This window comes from Salvia splendens, chromosome 8 (genome assembly GCF_004379255.2).
Source record: "Salvia splendens isolate huo1 chromosome 8, SspV2, whole genome shotgun sequence".
NCBI lineage: Eukaryota > Viridiplantae > Streptophyta > Magnoliopsida > Lamiales > Lamiaceae > Salvia > Salvia splendens.
Genome location: NC_056039.1, coordinates 11,595,393 through 11,613,396, shown reverse-complemented (window position 1 = coordinate 11,613,396; position 18,004 = coordinate 11,595,393). Strand labels below are relative to the sequence as shown.

Here is an 18,004-nt window from a genome sequence, read left to right as displayed (position 1 = left end):
TCATAGTAAAATGTCAACACATATTTGTGTTGACATTTTAATAAACTGTGTTGACATTTAAATATCAATGTCATCATAATGTATTAAAATATCAATTTAAGTTTATGTTGACATTTCAGTATCATCGTGTTGACATTTTTAATATACATTGCATTGATGAGTTAGCAAGTTAGTAACGGATCACCCCCTTATGTTCGTCAATATATAAGTGACTTTGTTGATGCTATTTACCGACTGCCTTGTCCGCTATTATATATTCTCCCATTTTTTAAATAGAAACTCTTTTTTTTGTTTGTTTCATAAAAAAATCAAACTTCCATTTTAAAAAATAGAGGGAACATCTTTTTAGGTCCACGAACCTTGTCAAAGTATCATTTTAGGTCCGTGAACTTTGAAAATATAATTTTAGGTCCGTCAACTACAAGTTAATATCATTTGAGGTATTTTAAACTTTTTCCGGACGAAAATGCCCTTAAGACATTCAAAGGTCAATTTGAACAATTCTTTCGCCACTCATCTTGCATCAGAGACCTAGAGTCCAACAATTTTTAACGACAAATTTTTATATTTAAATTCAATTTGGATGTTAATTGTTCTCCATTCTGAAATTTATATAAATAATATTCCGAATGACAATCCAAATTAATAGCTATCTAATTTCAAAACAAATAAACTAAACATAATTCACAAATCACCTATAGTAAGTTCTTAAAACGCAGTTTAGATTGAAAAAATAAAATAAAGTATCAAGTCTCTATTCACTATCCCTAAATAATTGGTCATCTAATAATTGAAAAATTAACACATATTTTTTACGTCAAATTGGAATTATATTTAAATTCAATTTGGATGGTAATTAAATTAAATAGTAGTAAAAGAAATTGTTGGACTCTAGGTCTTTGACGCAAGATGAGTGGCATAAGAATTGTCCAAATTGCCCTTTGAAGGCCTTAAGGGCATTTTCGTCCAGAAAAAGTTTAAAATACCGCAAATGATATTAACTTGTAGTTGACGGACCTAAAATGATATTTTCAAAGTTCACGAACCTAAAATGATAATTTGACAAAGTTCGTGGACCTAAAAAGATGTCCCCTCTAAAAAATAAACCCCACAATCGATTAACACTAATTCCACTATTTTTTCTCTCCATCTCTCTTATTTTATCCGTCTTTTCTTTTTCTTTCTCTAACTTTATTAATTTTGCATTAAAACATGCATCATTTCTAAAGTTTCTATTTTTAACAAATGATGCATTAAAACATGCATCATTTGTCTTTCCTCCTTGTTATGAGAGTTGATTTGTAATTTCCTCCTTCATATATATGATATAAATATATGAAGTTAATTTTAAAAAAAAAAAAAAAAAAAAAACTAACGGAGGGAGTATATCATTGGTTTTTTACTAGTTTTTCTGTCAGTAATTCATTGTTAACTATAAATTTCAATTTATCGATTTGTTTGTTTTTTCCTAATTATTATAACTATTTTCAATAAATTAATATTGAAAAAGGATCATATTATTTCAGGATCGGAAAAACTGCACATCAATCTCCACAACAGAAGAGAGAACATATGATATATTTAGCATTAGAATTATTCAATACTTGTCCAAACTTTCAATCGATTTAACCTCTTTTCCAGCATCTATGATCCGCTATTTCGTATGGCCACAATTCCAAATAAAGCCACTAAAATTTACCGGTATACCCTCCAATACCCACGTCCAAAAAAATCATGCACCAATGTAACTTAACAGTTGAAGAACATATCCTAATTAACTAACATAACAGATTTTTGAACTTTCAATCCACAAAAAAAAAAAACTCATTGTGCTGAGTGAGTAAAGAGTGATGGAAGATGATGGAAACAAGACATACTTGACAAAAACAAAAAGGAAAGACCTTGGCCTCTCCTGCATGCTAAACGCCGAGGTCGGAGCTGTCCTCGCAGTGATCCGCCGGCCACCTGAGTCGAACTACCACCAGCCCGACGAGGGCTGCGACACTTTGATATCACAATCTCTGAAATCCCTCCGAGCCATGCTCTTCAAGCCTCAGCAGGAATGGCGAACCATCGACCCATCGGTGTACATGTCCCCGTTCCTGGACGTGATCCAGAGCGACGACATCCCTGCTTCTGCCACCGCAGCCGCCCTCCAATCCGTCCTGAAGATCCTCCGCCTAGGCATATTCGACGAGAAGACTCAGGGCGGAAAGGAGGCCGTAAATGCGGCCGTGAACGCCATCACCAGCTGCCGCCTCGAGAAAACCAACCCCGTCACGGAAGACGCGGTCATGATGCGGATCCTGCAGGCCCTCACCGCCGTCATGAGGCACCGCGCCTCCGTCCTGCTAACCGACCACTCGACATGCACCCTCGTCAACACGTGCTTTCAGGTACGGGCGTTCAAACCATCCCACATCAGAGAATCAGAAAATGTGCAAACACATTCAACATTCTTTATCAAATAAACTCTGGGCGTGCAGGTGGTTCAGCAGACAGCCAACCGCGTGGATCTGCTACAGCGGTGCGCTCGGTACACGATGCATGAGCTGATCCAGATCATATTCTCCAGGCTGCCAGATATCGAGGTGAAGGACTGGGAGAATTCCGAGTCGGACACGGAGGACAACGACCTCGACTCCGGCTATGGCATCAGCTCCGCAGTGGACATCTTCCACTTCCTCTGCTCTCTCCTCAACGTCGTCGACATGATGGACACGGACATAGTCTCGTACCAAACCAGCGACGAGAACACTCAGGTCTTCGCCCTCTACCTCATCAACTCCGCCATAGAACTCAGCGGGGACAGCATTGGCAAGCACCCCAAGCTCCTCAGAATGATCCAGGACGACCTCTTCCATCACCTCATCCACTACGGCATCTCCTCCACGCCTCTCGTCCTCTCCATGATCTCCAGCACCGTTCTCAACCTCTACCACTTCCTCCGCAGGTGCATTCCCATTCCTGCTACTTCACCTCCATCCATTCCTTCCTTCCTAACAACCTTCTTCTTGTCACAGCTCTGTGCGTCTCCAGCTCGAGGCCTTCTTCTCGTTCGTCCTCTTCAAGGTCGCCGCTCCAGGGAGCTCCCTCCAGCTCCAGGAGGTCGCTGTCGAGGCCATCATCAACTTCTGCAGGCAGCCCAACTTCTCCATGGAGGCCTATGTCAACTACGACTCCGACACCAGCTTTAGGAACGTCTTTGAGGAAACAGGCAAGCTTCTCTGCAAGTATGCCTTCCCAACAGGTACCTACCTGACAAGTACTCAGATTCAGTCTTTTGAAGGCTTGTCCGTTATTCTTCACTACATCGCTGATAACATCGATAGAGAAGACGACACCAGCCCCTCCGGACCATACCCTGTCGAGATCACCGAATTCAGGCCCTTCTGGGAGGACAGAGTCAGAGGGGACGACGTCGAGGCCTGGATCGATTTTCTGAGGTTCAGGAAGGTGCAGAAGAGGAAGATACTCATCGCCGGGAGTCATTTCAATAGAGACGAGAAGAAGGGATTGGATTACCTCAAGAAATCCGGGCTCACTTCCGATCCACCTGACCCCAAAGCCTTCGCCTATTTCTTCCGATACACACCTAAACTCAACAAGACCATGATCGGAGACTATCTCGGTGATCCTGATGCATTCAATGTCCAAGTCCTGAGAGAATTCACACACACATTTGAGTTCAGTGGAATGCATCTCGACAGCTCTCTTCGGACCTACCTCGAGAGCTTCAGATTGCCGGGGGAGTCGCAGAAGATCCAGAGAGTCGTGGAGGCCTTCTCCGAGCGGTTTTATGATCAGCAGTCGTCGGATCTGTTCGCAAGCAAAGATGCCGTTATGATCTTCTGCTACTCGATCATCATGCTCAACACGGATCAGCATAACCCGCAGGTGAAGAAGAAGATGTCGGAGGAGGATTTCATAAAGAACAATAGATCAATCAATGGAGGAAGCGATCTCCCTCGAGAATACCTCTCTGAGCTTTTCCAGTCGATCGCAACAAACGCAATCAAGATGGATGACACCAACGTTGTTGTGGAAATGAACCCCAACAGATGGATCCAGCTCATAAACCGGTCCAAGATCGTCCAACCGTTTATAGTGTGCGATTTTGATCGGAGACTGGGGCGGGACATGTTCGCCTCCATTGCTGGCCCATCCGTTGCAACGGTTGCAGCAGTGTTTGAACATTCTGATGAAGAGGAAATGCTCCATGACTGCATCGAGTCGCTCTTCTCGATTGCAAGAATATCACAGTATGGACTGGAAGACACTTTAGATGAACTTATTTGCTCATTCAGCAAATTCACCACATTGCTGAACCCTTATGCCTCCACGGAAGAGACGCTTTACGCCTTCAGCCACGACATGAAGCCCAAGATGGCCATTCTGGCAGTTTTCACCATTGTGAACGCGTTCAAGGACTCGATCAGAGGCGGTTGGAGAACCATCATCGAGTGCTTGTTGAAGCTCAAGAGGCTGAAGCTGCTCCCACAGTCTATCATGGAGCCTGAAATGGCTCCCAAATCACCGGCTACCAAACCGGACTCTGCTGTCGTTATTCCTAGCAACGACCCCAAGTACTCCAAGAAACGACAGGCCTCGGGCATAACTGCGAAGTTTCTAAACTTCATGTCGATGGAGAATGTGGAAGAGTCTCTAAATCAAGGGATGAATGAATTCGAGCAAATCATTAGCATCATTCAGCAGTGTCAGATCGGAAGCATCTTCAGCACAAGTTCGAATTTGCCTGAAGAGTCTCTGCTGAATCTAGGGCGCTGCATCATATTCGCTGCAGCCGGAAAAGGGCAGAAGTTCAGCACCCCGGTGGAGGAGGAGGAGACGGTTTCGTTTTGCTGGGAGCTTATCAGCTCCATGGCTCTGGCCAACCGGAATAGAGTGTCGACGTTCTGGCCATACTACCACGATTACTTGCTGGAAGTGACACAGTTTCCTCTGTTTTCCCCAATTCCTTTCTCTGAGAAGGCGATAGTATCCCTGATGAAGATGTGCCTGAAGCTCCTGGCGTCGGATCATTTCGAGGACGGAGCAGAGGAGCTGATTTTCAAGTCGATCAACTTGATGTGGAGGATGGAAAAGGAGATCTTGGAAACCTGCTGTGAGTTCTTGCTGCAAGCTGCGAGCAAGATCATTACTGATTATCCGAACAAAATGCAGACACAGCTCGGGTGGATGTCGGTTCTGCATTTGTTGTCTGTGACGGGGCGACACCCTGAAACGTACGATCAGGGCGTGGAGACTCTCATCTACCTGATGACGGATCAGAACCACATAACGCGCACCAACTACACCTACTGCATCGACTGCGCCTTCGCCTTTGTGGCGCTCAGGAACAGCCAAGTGGACAAGAACATCAAGATCATGGATATGCTGGCGGAATCAGCCAGTGTGTTAGTTGAGTGGTACAAAGGCGGATACTCGGATCCGGGAAGCAGCACGGGCGTGGGAAGCAATGGGAACAGCCTCTCGGTCGAGGAGAGCTCGAGGATCTACAACCCCATCAGCTTCTTCCAGAGGCTTGGGGAGTCTCTCAAGAAGACCAGCCTGGCGAGGCGTGAGGAGGTAAGGAACCACGCGGTTCTATCACTCCAGAGAAGCTTCTTGCTCGCGGAGGACCTCCTGTTCACTCCCACGAGCTGCATCAACTCCTTCTACAACATCATCTTCGCCATGGTGGACGACTTGCACGAGAAGATGCTGCAGTACTCGAGACGGGACAATGCTGAGAGGGAAACAAGAAGCATGGAAGGCACGCTGAAGCTCTCGATGGAGGTGCTGACGCATCTCTACTTGCATTTCCTGAAGCCGATTTCGGAGAGCAATAATTTTAGGACGTTTTGGCTTGGAATTCTTCGGAGAATGGATACCTGCATGAAGGCCGACTTAGGGGAGTATGGGGAATCGAAGCTGCCGAATATAATTCCTGAGTTGTTGAAGAATATGGTGATGAGTATGAAAGAAGAAGATGTTTTGAAGATCACAGAAGAGGATGATTTGTGGGATATAACATTTGTTCAGATACAATGGATAGCTCCACACATCACTGATGAACTGTTTCCCGAGGGAGTAAAGAACACTGAATATTAGTTAGTACTACATATTGTAACACTAAATCATTGCTTCTTTCAATCAATAATTATCACACAAATTAAAATACTTGTTCAAAGCATCAACGCAAGAAAAGAAATTTTGATAGGGCTTTTTCTTCTTTTGTTCTAAACTAGAACTTAGGTTCCTTATTTGTTCTAGACTTTTTTTTGTTCCGGATTTGGGAGAGACGCATGATCCTCATGCGTCTCCTTTCAATGAGACGCATGACAGTCATGCGTCTTTCATAGAGACGCATGAGGGACATGCGTCGTTAATTTTTTAATTTTTTTCGGGCAAAGACGCATGAGGGTCATGCGTCACGGTCAAAGATGCATGATCATCATGCGTCGCTATTTTTGTTGCTTCGCTCCGGTTGTCAGTGGTTTTTATTGCTTTAATTTGTTGGTTTTTGTTCAGTGATTTGACCACACATTTGACACCATAAATCATGTGATGGGCTAGGATGGTCCACCTCTCCTTATTTTATGTATTTGTCCAGTGATTTGACCACACATTTCACAATATAATAACGTGATAGGCTAGGATGGTCCATCACCCTTTATTTGTCGGATAGAAAATCAGCCCTCTAGGAGTTTACCTATCTTAGTGGACTAGCAATTATTGGTTCAGGTGTCATGTCACCCAACGTGCTTATCATCACCGCATTTGAAGTGCTTATTTCATTTATTGTTTGAACCAGGTCAGAAATAGCGACGCATGATGATCATGCGTCTTTGCCAGTGACGCATGATCCTCATGCGTCTTTGCCCGAAAAAAATTAAAAAATTAACGACGCATGTCCCTCATGCGTCTCTATGAAAGACGCATGACTGTCATGCGTCTCATTAAAAGGAGACGCATGAGGGTCATGCGTCTCTCCCAAATCCGGAACAAAAAAAAAAGTCTAGAACAAATAAAGAACCTAAGTTCTAGTTTAGAACAAAAGAAGAAAAAACCCAATTTTGATATGAAAAAAAATGAAGGGATATTGGTCTTACTAATCACATACTTTGGGATCTGCAGAAACTGATGTTGGACCGAATTTACCATTTCATTCGATTTGAACCCTAATAATATTCACAATTTAAATAAGAGAGATAGGGTGTTGTTGCATTTGATTGCAATAAATGAATTGGAACGACTCAAAGGAATTCATCTCACTTACCGTAAGACGAAGGGAGTAAATAAATGAAAAAAAAACAAATTTATTTAAAATTGGTTTAAGCATTTATATAAGTTGATTTTTAGTGTATGAAACAAGGTTATCAAAATTAAATGTTGAGAGAGAAATAATAAAAGAAAATTAACAAAAATTGTCAAAATTTTTCTTGAAGCTGAAAAAGAACGTGGTAGAAGTAGAAACAGTCGCTCCGCCGGCCGAGGTGCCGGTCTGCCCGCCCCGCCTTCTCAATCCTCGCCCTGTCACCAGGTGAGGTTTTGATTCTAAGACCTCTATTGCTTCTTGAATAATGGTTCTTGTTTATCAGTGGTTTGCCGAAATTTGAATTGGAATTGGAAATTTCCATTTAATGCTGATTCATAGAATATTGGATTGGATTGATGATGGGTCTGGAGAAATTGGAATTGTTAGAGCATTATGTTTGTTCTCTGTGTCAACTAATTATATTACTATCAGAGTCTAACTTCACAAATCACTGTCATTTTCTTCGCAACCATCTCTTGAAACTGTGATTTGGTATAAGTTTTGATATAGTAATGAGTAGCACCAGCATGATATCTCAGACATAAACAAACTGATGATTATCCTAAATTGCTGCTGTGACATTTTTCATTCCATTGATTCACTATGTATTCGTTCTCTATTTTAGGTGTTGAATTCCTACTACCCATATTCAGTACACGTTTCATGGTGATGGTACCAGTCACATATTATGAAGATCACCCCTACAATTCATTGGCTACAAAATTAATAATCTGTTTGTAATGCTTTCAATCAAAACTATGACTCATATTTACTCGAATCTGTCATTATCAACTAATTAAACATGTACACAAAACTCGCAGCTTTCTGCTGCATTAAGACCATTTCCATGGCTTCCAGAACCCAGAGCAATGGATGCAGCTTCTGCTTGGAGCCCCAGTTCAAACAAGAAGAGGAAATTAAGGTAATACTGGTATAACATTTTCGATTTCTTGTTTTTTTTGTTGGAACATGACTTCGAAGATTATCAAAATCAGTCCTTTTTAGTGGGCTTAGGTAAATTTTTGTCTTTCATTCTCATTTGCCATATAGAATTATTGATTAATGGCTACAATTCGAGTTAATAGTACTCCCTCCATCCCGCTTTAGCAGTCCCAGTCACTTTTGAGCACTCGTTTTGTAAAAATGATAATAAATAGTTAAAGTGGAGAAATGGTAAAGTACGAGAGAAAATAACGTAGATAAGACTCTTCTCTACATTATTCTCTCTCTTACTTTACCATTTCTCCACTTTAACTATTTATTATCATTTTTACAAAATGAGTGCTTAAAAATGACTGGGACTGCTAAAGCGGGACGGAAGGAGTACTATTTATTTTTGTTTTTGCTAAGGTGGAATCGCCAAGCCTTACTCTGTCATTTGGATGATGAGAATAGACTATTATATATTTTATAATATCCTGAAGATTCAGCATATTTCTGCACCCTTAAAATGTGATTGTCGCCATGTCTTCTTGATATTATGTTGAAAGCTATTGGTATTCAATAATTCAATACTATTGATTTGCTATATGTTTTACTTCATCGTTAAAGCCATGTAATTAAGAACTCAAAGCTTCATGAAATGTTTGTTTATCTATGTGAAACTGAATTTACATTCTTGGCTGTGCTTTCTTCAGTCCCCAGGCATTGAGAAGGATGATGAAGCTTCAGTTGAAGCATCCCCTAATCGAGACATGACCACATATTCTCAGCATTACTTTGGCAGTATCAAAGATGGTTTCTCCATCAGCATCATTGAGGTATTGTTCCTTGCTCTAATAAGAGGAAGTGGCAAGTGTGCTTTGTGTTTTGGAATTTTCTGATATTCATTCGACTGTGTTGCATTCCTATTAGAATATGAAAGAGGAGTACGGACTATTTGTGTGGCCTTCAAGTGTGATTCTGGCCGAGTACGTTTGGCAACAGAAATCACGGTTTTCTGGGGCTAATGTTGTTGAGGTGAGGTGAGATGGTTATTACTACAGTCGGCCTGTTTTCTGGTTTTACTTAAATCTCATCTTCGCTAAAACAGCTCGGTGCTGGAACTTCATTGCCTGGACTAATTGCTGCTAAAGTGGGCGCGGATGTCACACTGACTGATGACCTTAGCAAAGCAGAGGTCGGATTTTCTTGAGCCATTGCCCTGAATACATGTGGGTTCGTATTTCATGTTGGAAATCTTTGTGATTGGTAATGGTTATAGATAAGGCTGCAATGCTTTAGGTCATTTTCCATCTGCGTATCACAGTTTTGGTGTCTAAGTAATTTCTTAAACTTAGAATTCTACTATTGAAGTTCAAGATGAAAAGTTAAGTTTGGGTGGATTATTTCTTAGTTTTACATATAGATTTTGTAGTGTTTTATATGGATGAGTTCAAGAACTGCTTCTGTTTTTATATTTCTTGGTCAGTGGTGATAACTTTAGAGTTGGATTGATTGATGATGTAAAACAGACAGAGGTTTAATTTTGTTGAGCCATCATCATGAGTTTTCTGGTATAGATTTTATGTTGGAATAATCATGGTTGAAATTGATTAGATGGCGACGCTTTATAGTATTTTGTTGCAGAAATTTTTTTTGAACTTGAGTTGGGGTTTTTCGTCTGTTTAATATGTAGATCTCAAGTGTTTTGTACATTTGAGTTTAAGAAAGACTTCTGTTTTTATATTTCTCAGTTAGTAAAATTGTGAGAACTCTTAGTGTTTGAAATTATTTTTCAGCTTAACTTGATTCTGCTCTTTCACTGCCTCTAGGTTTTGAGTAACATGAGACGTGTTTGCAGCATAAATGACATCAAATGCAAGGTATGCATCACTGTCCTGTTAGTTTCATGTGATGACATGTTTTTTATCAGGCTTTGATTCAGTGTAGGTTATGGGAGTGAGGTGGGGCGTATTTGAGGATCCGATCTTCACTCTGCATCCTAAAATCATTCTTGGAGCTGATGTGCTCTACGATGCAAGTGGTAAGATTGAAGAACTCTTCCATTTCCTCTACACATAATTCATCGAATCTGATTACATTTTTTTGAATCATGTTGTTTGCACTTCACAGGCTTCGATGATCTATTTTCGACCGTTACATATTTGCTCCAGAAATGCCCAGATTCGGTTTTCATCACCACCTATCACAACAGAAGGTACTTCTTCAAACACCATTCGTCACTTCACTCCTCAAAAATTGATTTTTATTCAAACAAGAAAATGAGATAGCAGTTTGTGACTCAACAACCTTTTACAGTGGGCATCACCTCATTGAGTTCTTGATGGAGAAATGGCGTCTGAAGTGTACAAAGCTGCTCGACGGCTTCTCCTTCCTGCCACCTCACAAGGCGTCGAAGCTGAGTGGAGACATTCAGTTGGCTGAGATTGTTTTGGATGAAATGTGTCTCCGGTAACCAACAATTTCCGCTATGGTTATAAGAGCCTCTGCCTCTTCTGTTCATTGGCTGTGGCACGCGGTTGAGGATCAAACAACTACACTGCCCAGTCACCTAAAGGAGGTGGAATATCTGCATCAGATCCTCTATTGCATCCATGTATCTAAGAATTTTGCAAATTTGATTCATGAAAATTCAAGATTTTGCCTGCATAGAAAACAAGACGTTCCAAATGAGGGAACACAATTTTCACAATATGCAGTATCAACCAACTATTGCAAATTCAGTTTAGACCTCAGCAAAGCTTCACAAACTACACACAAAAATTTTACCTTCTGAATAAATACCATACCGTATAAGCAGTCAAGTCGACTGAACAACGGGCTTGTAATTCATCTCTTGCAGCGCACAGTGAAAAGCCTAAAACTGTTCACAGATGAAGAAACAAAATCAGACAGTTTTATCGTCATGGTATTGTTTTTGCATTTTAGATGAAGTAATTATTTGATCATAACTATGAAAAAATGCATCCCTGAGAAATAAAAATCAACAAAGTTATGTAAAGAGATGATAAGTTCAACAAGAAACTATTACTGCAACTGTGCTGTCTAAGCATGAAGAGTTTCACTAGGACTTCTTTGTTAGTTAGTATATCATTAGTATTATAGCTTCAAGTCTTGATTTGTAGATTAGTCTTTACTTATGCATGGACAGCTCCATCTACACAGACCTATGATAATTATTTTAGTTTCAAATAAAATTTATGTATGTTTCTACTCGAAATTAAACCTCTTTCCAAGCGTTTCCCGGCCCATTCTACCTCAAATGGATATATGATTATCTTCATCACTAGATTCTATTATTCAATATTCCTAAGTGCATATTCCATCCTTCTCATCATAGACCAGCACACACCATAGTCCCAGCTTCATATAAAAGTTTCTCAAAACCACCAAATGTTATAGAGAAAAAGTAAACAGTTAGTACCATAAAGATAAATGGAAGGTGCTACAAAATTCAAAATGAGAATCCTTGTGTGTGAAGATATGCATACAGAGATCCAATGGACTGCCAAACAAATGAAGGGCGTACTTGACTTAAGTTCTAATTAGGGTCCCGAAAAGTCTAGCTCGCCTTCAGTAGCGACTGCATCCTGAAATAAGCTGACAAGAAAAAGATACTACACTTGATATTGGCCGAAATGCTGAGAGAGGTATAAATATCAAATAATACAAATTTTGGCCTAAACAATATCATTCAAGTCGGGCACTTAATATCTCTTTAACATTCACTAGAAGGTGACAGGCATGCATCTTGATTTAACCATGTTCCAACTATGCAACGAGATAAAAGAAGGTTTAAGATTTATTAGACAGTCAGGACAGCCCAACGTTTACGGAGTAGAAGCTAGGTGAAGAGTGGTGCAGTTTAAGGCGAACCCTAGACTTTATGGAACAAATATTAAGAGCAATACCTTCCATATACCAAAATCCATATAGAGTATAACTGATAAGCATATAAGATAGGAAGCCCTAACTTAACCCAAAACCATGGTCAAAGGTAAAGGGTTGACTCCCTATTATATGCTATTCCACACTTTCGTGTGAAACCGATGTGGGATCGTATCAATCCATCCCTCTTTTAAACCGGACGTCCACGGACGGCACACGCCACGGGCCCACCATCCGCTTTACGGCCCTTTTTCCTTTCGGGCCCACGTTTTTTTCGGTGGCACCCCTTGGTCACACCTACGGGTAGCCCCTTTCTGTAGGACATCCGGATCCACGTTCACCGCACCAAATTGATAAGCATATAAGATAGGAAGCCCTAACTTAACCCAAAACCATGGTCAAAGGTAAAGGGTTGACTCCCTATTATATGCTATTCCACACTTTCGTGTGAAACCGATGTGGGATCGTATCAATAACTGAAGTAATATTCTATGAAAAAGCTTATTAGGGAAAACATAAAAGAGAAAAAGCTGACATTTCCTTAAAAGAAAGAGGTTAATATGGTAAGACCTTATGCTTGTCCGAAATCTTCAAAATATGAAATACAAAATATAAAATAACTGTGACATTATTAGAGACAAGAGTTGTAAAATACTTAAAAACTGTATACCATGTTCACCTTAATGAATAATGGTGGATTAGTAAGATTTATCCAACTCTATCCAATGTTTACTTTTTTTATGTTAAATGGATGAACAACCCTACACTCATGATTAATGTGGCTTTGAGTGATTGAAACCCATAACGAGGTGGGGTATCAGTTATCCATCTCTTCCTGAATGCATCAAACTATACACAGGATTTATTTTTCACATCACATCTAACATTTTATCAGTTTACTGATCAGGATAGATAACACAATTGAATATTTTTATCTTCATTACTAGGATTTCTTAGATGCTACCCCTTTCAAATAGGAAATTAACCAAGCCATCTTCGCTAAGATTGGATTAGCCTATACTATTTTTATCTTTTACCCTCAATAGTAAACGCGCCTGGTTGATCTTTACACCAAATTACAAATCCTCGCAAGAAACACGCCTAAACGGAAGAAGATAAGAACTGAAGTTTCTTGTAAAGAGGGCGCATGCACAAGTTAAAGCAAGATAAGTAATTGTTAGTGTAGGAATGCGGTTGTAAGAGGCTCCATATAAAAGTTGAGTGAGTGAATGAAGCCAAACTGATGGCAAACAGCAGAGACATGACCGAAATATCAAAGGAGAAAACAACTTTTTATAATGCTTAAAAGGCAACATAAATGCAAATCTAAAGAGTTCTTCAAGTAAGCTTTCCGTACCTAGGGGTCAATTCATATGCTGACTTGCGAAAACCAACATTTCCATTTACATTCCGAGTCATGCTGTTGTTGCCTCCACTCTCCAGCTAGATTGGCCATCCACCAAGCCTGAAAAGTAAATTACTATATCCGAACATTTAGTTGAAATAACTACAGAATCAAGTACTTACACATTATGGATACCTAGAAACGTTGACACAGCTTGATCCCTGCTCTGATCAGATTCTATAGGAATTGGAAGCTGAATAAGTAAGATAAACAGAGAATAATGGTCTGAAATACACACTGTAAACTTTTTAAAAGCGTGAAGTGACTGCAATTAAGCCACAGTTGGGTAAATAAATGAACTATGCCCTAACTTTCTTTAAAATGATAAACATAATCAGCAAAACATTTTTAACGCAGCTCAACCATGGGCTATACTGCCATCTCTCCACAGGAAAGGACTGTTGCATACATTGTGCCTGAACTGATTAGATGCAACACAGAATCCTTGCCAATAGTGAATGCTACGTTAGCCAGAATTCAGATCATTGTATCAACAAGCAAATAAAAGGAGGAAGATTTCTCAGATGCATCATGATTTTAATGCTAACCCTAGTGCTAAGTAAGGTAAACATCATACAAGACATGAAGACAAGCAATTCACGACTTTGTGCTCCTTAGGTAATGATTTATGAAATACTCTATTAAATAACTTTTTCACTGTGATACAAAAGAATTTTTGTTTACCAGAATTAACAACTTCATAAGCCCCTTCGCACCATGAAGTAAAAAAGAGATTGGTAAACTGATTAAATGCAATGATGAACTAAAGCAGTCTTCTCACAGAAACATCCAGCAAGTGCAAGCTAGGAAAATTGTATTCTGAGAGCAAAATTTAAACATATAAGGACTAGCAACTCATATGGTGCTAAAAATAAGAAGAAACAGAGAGGAAAGAAAAGAAGACTTAGTAAAGCAAGTGCAATTGGTTAACCGTGTTGTTTATATTAAATTCCAACCAATATTGGTGGTGAAGGTACATGAACTTCTCTATTGCATCACAGAATCCCACCCTTTGTGTTGACGAGAACTAACAAATTATTCCTGCAAAACTGTTCTAGAATTTCTCATTTGGCTGTAAATTACAGGATAAAGGAAAAAAAATTATAAGTTGGGATTATGCTAATTATACAACAGCGCACCCTAATTCAAGGCATTCTTCTGATCTGATAGTTGCCGATGATGGGCTCTCCCAATTAAAGAAAGCCCTGGAGTAGTTTGGTCCTCCATTATCTTGGAATTGAACTTTAAGATATCTATGCTGGTTCCAAAGGCCATGAACAGGAGAAATTAAAGGACACGAAGGTGGAAAATATCATGCCTTTCGATCCATCAGGGACCACTTCACTCAACTGGGAAGGAAGCAAGAACATTCTGTCTCTATGTCATTCTTCAAATGCATGGGTACATATTTTCTCTAGTAACAATGGCCAGTCCTCGCCAAGTTTCCGTGGATTCAGCTCCATAGCCACTCTAAATTCCTGCAACGAAATTTTGTGGAGGACTTTCTGTTCTTGCATCTGATACTTATCTGCACCATCATTCAGCATCTGATGTGTCCAGCCATTTGGCATCTGATGCTGATGACCAGGTTTGATACCGTTATCTAGCTTCACTGGAGTGGGGATCTTGTTGGAACTATTCATTGTCAATTCATGCCCCGGCCTAGCTCCGGAAAGTTCAATGCAAGACCTAATTAATCCCTTGATATAAGAATCTAACCCATGGTTCAGTATGTTGGCACAGTCCACTGACACTCCTTTTAGACCCTGTGCTAAAGCAATGTTCTCCACCCGGTCACTCAATACATGACTGTCCAACAAAGTGCTGTCATCAAGCGTTCCAATAGATCTACAGCTAATTGCAGAAGGTAGAGCTCTGCAAGCTCCACCGATGCTAACTGTACATAAAGGAACACCGAGGGGTGCTTGAAGTACACTCCTAGAAGAAGCCTCTTTCCTACCATGTTTACCTACCAATTCCATCTGCTCCTTGCTATATACACCTGTCTGGCTGTCGGGTGATTTCCTCACTGCCGGCATTTTGGCAGAGTGGGAAGCCATGTTCTCTCTTTCATCCTCTGCTTCTTGCACCGATATCCCACTACCAGGTGGATTCAGATCCCCATTCTCCAATATAGGCTGAGTGGTAGCAGCCACCAGAGGAGGAAAACTAGTCTTTCCATTTGGTGCAAGAGCGCTTCGGCGGTCCCCACCTCTCCTATCACGGAAACCAGATCTTGTTTTCTTTGGTGAAACCCGGAGTATGTCACCTCCATTTGAAAAACCTGGTGAACCAGAAGCCTGAGCCATGACAATGTGGGACCCATTTTGCTGGTAACCATCAGAACGGATCTCCTGGATACCGACATGCATACCATGTTTCGAAGCATCATTCTTATGACACGCCGGAGGCAGAGACTTTGCACAACTGGCATTTCTAAGTATTGAACGAATAAGCTGATTGTGGAGTGAAATGTTCTCCCGTCCAAGAACTCTCAGACATAGTTTGTCGAAATCAACCTTACTCAGTTTCAAATTCAAGAATTTCTGTAAGTAATAAAAGTACTGATTGGATCCTTCAGGCCCAAGTTTCTTTACTATCTGAGTTTTCAACTCAACGAGATTGATCCGCGAATGCTGATGAGGCGGTTGCATCTCTCTTTCTCCTCTTTCACCACACTAAAAATCCATAAAACCAAAAATACAAGCTACCACAGCGACGATACAGAACAGTGGAGTAAATTAGGGCCATTATACTCCATCTCCCAATAACCAGTTCATGAACATGTACCTTTCTAGTAGCCCCAAAAAATGTTAAATCAAACCCATCTCGAACGAGGACAACTGGAGGGTGAGTGAGTTCATACCATGAGATCTCAATTTTCAATTAAAACCAACCCTCCCTCCAAAAAACCCAGATTTCAGATACTTCGAATTCTTCAGCTTGGACCCAAGTTCTATACTATGATACAAATAAAACCCTTTATTGGCATATATCTCAAAATCAAAATTAAGATACCTCCCTGCAACTCTAAGTAAACCACCAGAATTCAACAATATCCTCAAATCCCACCACACCCAAAATGCCACTCCCTCAATTGAAGATTCAAGCTTGAATTTTCAACTTCAAGTTCAGATTTTTATTCTCGAATTTGAACTTCAAAAATAATGAATCAAAAGAACGTAAAGATTCAAACTTGAAGAATAAATGAGCTCACATACACCAGAATATCAATGGGCTGACCTTATTGGAGCTCCCACAATTGAGATTCAGGACGAAAAATTATCATCACAACAATAATACTCTCAGCTTTATTTTTCTTTCTTCTTTTTCGTTTCACACTTCCCATCTGAAACCCATGTAGTTTCTCCTGCCATTGCTTCTTATCTCTTCAAAAACTTGCCTTCACATTTCTCTGTATATTACGATCCTTATTTTCCCCACAGAGAATTTCCTGAATCAAAAAATTGAAGACCCCTTTTCTTTGTTTTTTCTCTCTGATCGCGGTTCGCTCCGATGCACGGTCTCTCTCTTCCTTTCTTTCTCGTATACTAATTAATTAGAAAGTAAATTAAATTGTCTAATTTTGTAAATTAAATTGTCTAATTTTGTAAATTAAATTGTCTAATTTTGTTCAAGTGTACAATTTGTGATAATCTATTATTGTGGCAATATAAATTTCTATTTAGCTCTCGTATAGTTAATAGGTAAAGCCTTGTACAGTATTTTCGATATGATAGGTTTTTAACATAAACCCACTAAGAGCCCATTGTCTTATAAAAGCCACCTAGGCCCGTCCATTTTTCACTCTTTTCTTGTATTTGGGCATGGAAATTATCGGCCCAAATTTGATTGATAATTTTCTTAGAACAATTCCTATTTAGGAAATATTGATGAATTCACATATGAGATGAGTCTCATATGCTTCGAAAGTTGGGAGTCTAAGACCATCCACAACGGGTCTCGCCGGCGTCTCGCGTCTCGTCTCAGCAAGACGAGACCCCGGCGAGACGCGTTGCAGCCTCCATCTCGTCCCGTCTCGTCGCGCGTCTCGCCTCGGCGAGCCACGAGACGAGCTGTCTCGCCACGCGCCTAGGCGACGTGGCGCAGCCCGGCGTCGTGCGTGACGCCCACTCGCCGGCCCGCGAGTGGGCGTCGTCACGTGCTGACGCAATAAATATTTTTAAAAAAAAAAAATCGAATTTAAATAAATAAAAAAAATTTGTAACGGTATTATTACCGTTTTTTTGTTTTTTTTTTATATTTTTTTTGTTTTTTATTAAATTTTTTACTCTATAAATACTCATAAACCCATCCTCATTTACACACAACTACACATCTATTCTTCCTATCATCTAAATTTTCTCTCAAATTTTCGCTGAAATTTTCATAACCCAACTCAAGATGTCCGGCGACGGCGAGGGCAACTATGGCGGCTCCGGCTCCGG

General features: G+C 40.3%; 3 protein-coding genes and 1 long non-coding RNA gene across 9 annotated transcripts; 2 read left to right on the top strand and 2 right to left on the bottom strand.

Moving 5' to 3' along the window:
* Window positions 1-1,663: 1,663 nt before the first annotated feature.
* On the top strand, window positions 1,664-6,126 carry LOC121745751 (ARF guanine-nucleotide exchange factor GNL2-like). Its single transcript, XM_042139711.1, has 4 exons — window positions 1,664-1,701; window positions 1,847-2,396; window positions 2,487-2,953; window positions 3,024-6,126. Exons 1-4 carry the CDS (start codon window positions 1,664-1,666, stop codon window positions 6,112-6,114), a joined length of 4,146 nt encoding a protein of 1,381 aa, XP_041995645.1. The 3' UTR covers window positions 6,115-6,126.
* Window positions 6,127-7,389: 1,263 nt separating this feature from the next.
* On the top strand, window positions 7,390-10,955 carry LOC121744502 (methyltransferase-like protein 23). Of its 3 annotated transcripts, none has more exons than XM_042138055.1 (10): window positions 7,391-7,546; window positions 7,947-8,054; window positions 8,143-8,243; window positions 8,959-9,081; window positions 9,176-9,280; window positions 9,354-9,440; window positions 10,075-10,125; window positions 10,193-10,286; window positions 10,376-10,460; window positions 10,562-10,955. In XM_042138055.1, the coding sequence occupies exons 2-10, from the start codon at window positions 7,985-7,987 to the stop codon at window positions 10,716-10,718; spliced, it is 873 nt and encodes a 290-aa protein (XP_041993989.1). In that variant the 5' UTR covers window positions 7,391-7,546; window positions 7,947-7,984; the 3' UTR covers window positions 10,719-10,955. The 3 variants fall into 3 exon arrangements, with proteins under 3 accessions (XP_041993991.1, XP_041993989.1, XP_041993990.1); XM_042138056.1 differs by having other exon boundaries at window positions 7,393-7,546; window positions 7,947-8,058; XM_042138057.1 differs by lacking the exon at window positions 7,947-8,054 and having other exon boundaries at window positions 7,390-7,546.
* Window positions 10,288-10,686, bottom strand: LOC121744503. The gene is made up of 2 exons (XR_006038635.1): window positions 10,553-10,686; window positions 10,288-10,445 (listed from the first exon to the last, which is right to left on the bottom strand). It is a non-coding gene; the product is annotated as an uncharacterized LOC121744503 (long non-coding RNA).
* On the bottom strand, window positions 10,767-17,086 carry LOC121744501. 4 transcript variants are annotated; one of them, XM_042138053.1, is made up of 6 exons: window positions 14,696-17,086; window positions 14,488-14,605; window positions 13,509-14,375; window positions 11,688-11,863; window positions 11,053-11,126; window positions 10,767-10,907 (listed from the first exon to the last, which is right to left on the bottom strand). In XM_042138053.1, the coding sequence occupies exon 1, from the start codon at window positions 16,208-16,210 to the stop codon at window positions 14,939-14,941; it is 1,272 nt and encodes a 423-aa protein (XP_041993987.1). In that variant the 5' UTR covers window positions 16,211-17,086; the 3' UTR covers window positions 10,767-10,907; window positions 11,053-11,126; window positions 11,688-11,863; window positions 13,509-14,375; window positions 14,488-14,605; window positions 14,696-14,938. The 4 variants fall into 4 exon arrangements, with proteins under 4 accessions (XP_041993987.1, XP_041993986.1, XP_041993985.1 ...); XM_042138052.1 differs by having other exon boundaries at window positions 14,488-17,086; XM_042138051.1 differs by lacking the exons at window positions 10,767-10,907; window positions 11,053-11,126; window positions 11,688-11,863; window positions 13,509-14,375 and having other exon boundaries at window positions 14,479-14,605.
* Between the last annotated feature and the right edge of the window lie 918 nt (window positions 17,087-18,004).

Coding starts and splice junctions, on each gene's coding strand:
- LOC121744501 (XM_042138052.1), bottom strand. CDS start 16,210: ATGCAACCGCCTCATCAGCATTCGCGGATCAATCTCGTTGAGTTGAAA.
- LOC121744502 (XM_042138055.1), top strand. CDS start 7,985: ATGGTGATGGTACCAGTCACATATTATGAAGATCACCCCTACAATTCA. Junction 8,055..8,142: donor GGCTACAAAATTAATAATCT/GTTTGTAATGCT, acceptor CAAAACTCGCAG/CTTTCTGCTGCATTAAGACC. Junction 10,126..10,192: donor TAAATGACATCAAATGCAAG/GTATGCATCACT, acceptor GATTCAGTGTAG/GTTATGGGAGTGAGGTGGGG.
- LOC121745751 (XM_042139711.1), top strand. CDS start 1,664: ATGGCCACAATTCCAAATAAAGCCACTAAAATTTACCG. Junction 1,702..1,846: donor AAAGCCACTAAAATTTACCG/GTATACCCTCCA, acceptor GAGTGAGTAAAG/AGTGATGGAAGATGATGGAA. Junction 2,954..3,023: donor CTCTACCACTTCCTCCGCAG/GTGCATTCCCAT, acceptor TTCTTGTCACAG/CTCTGTGCGTCTCCAGCTCG.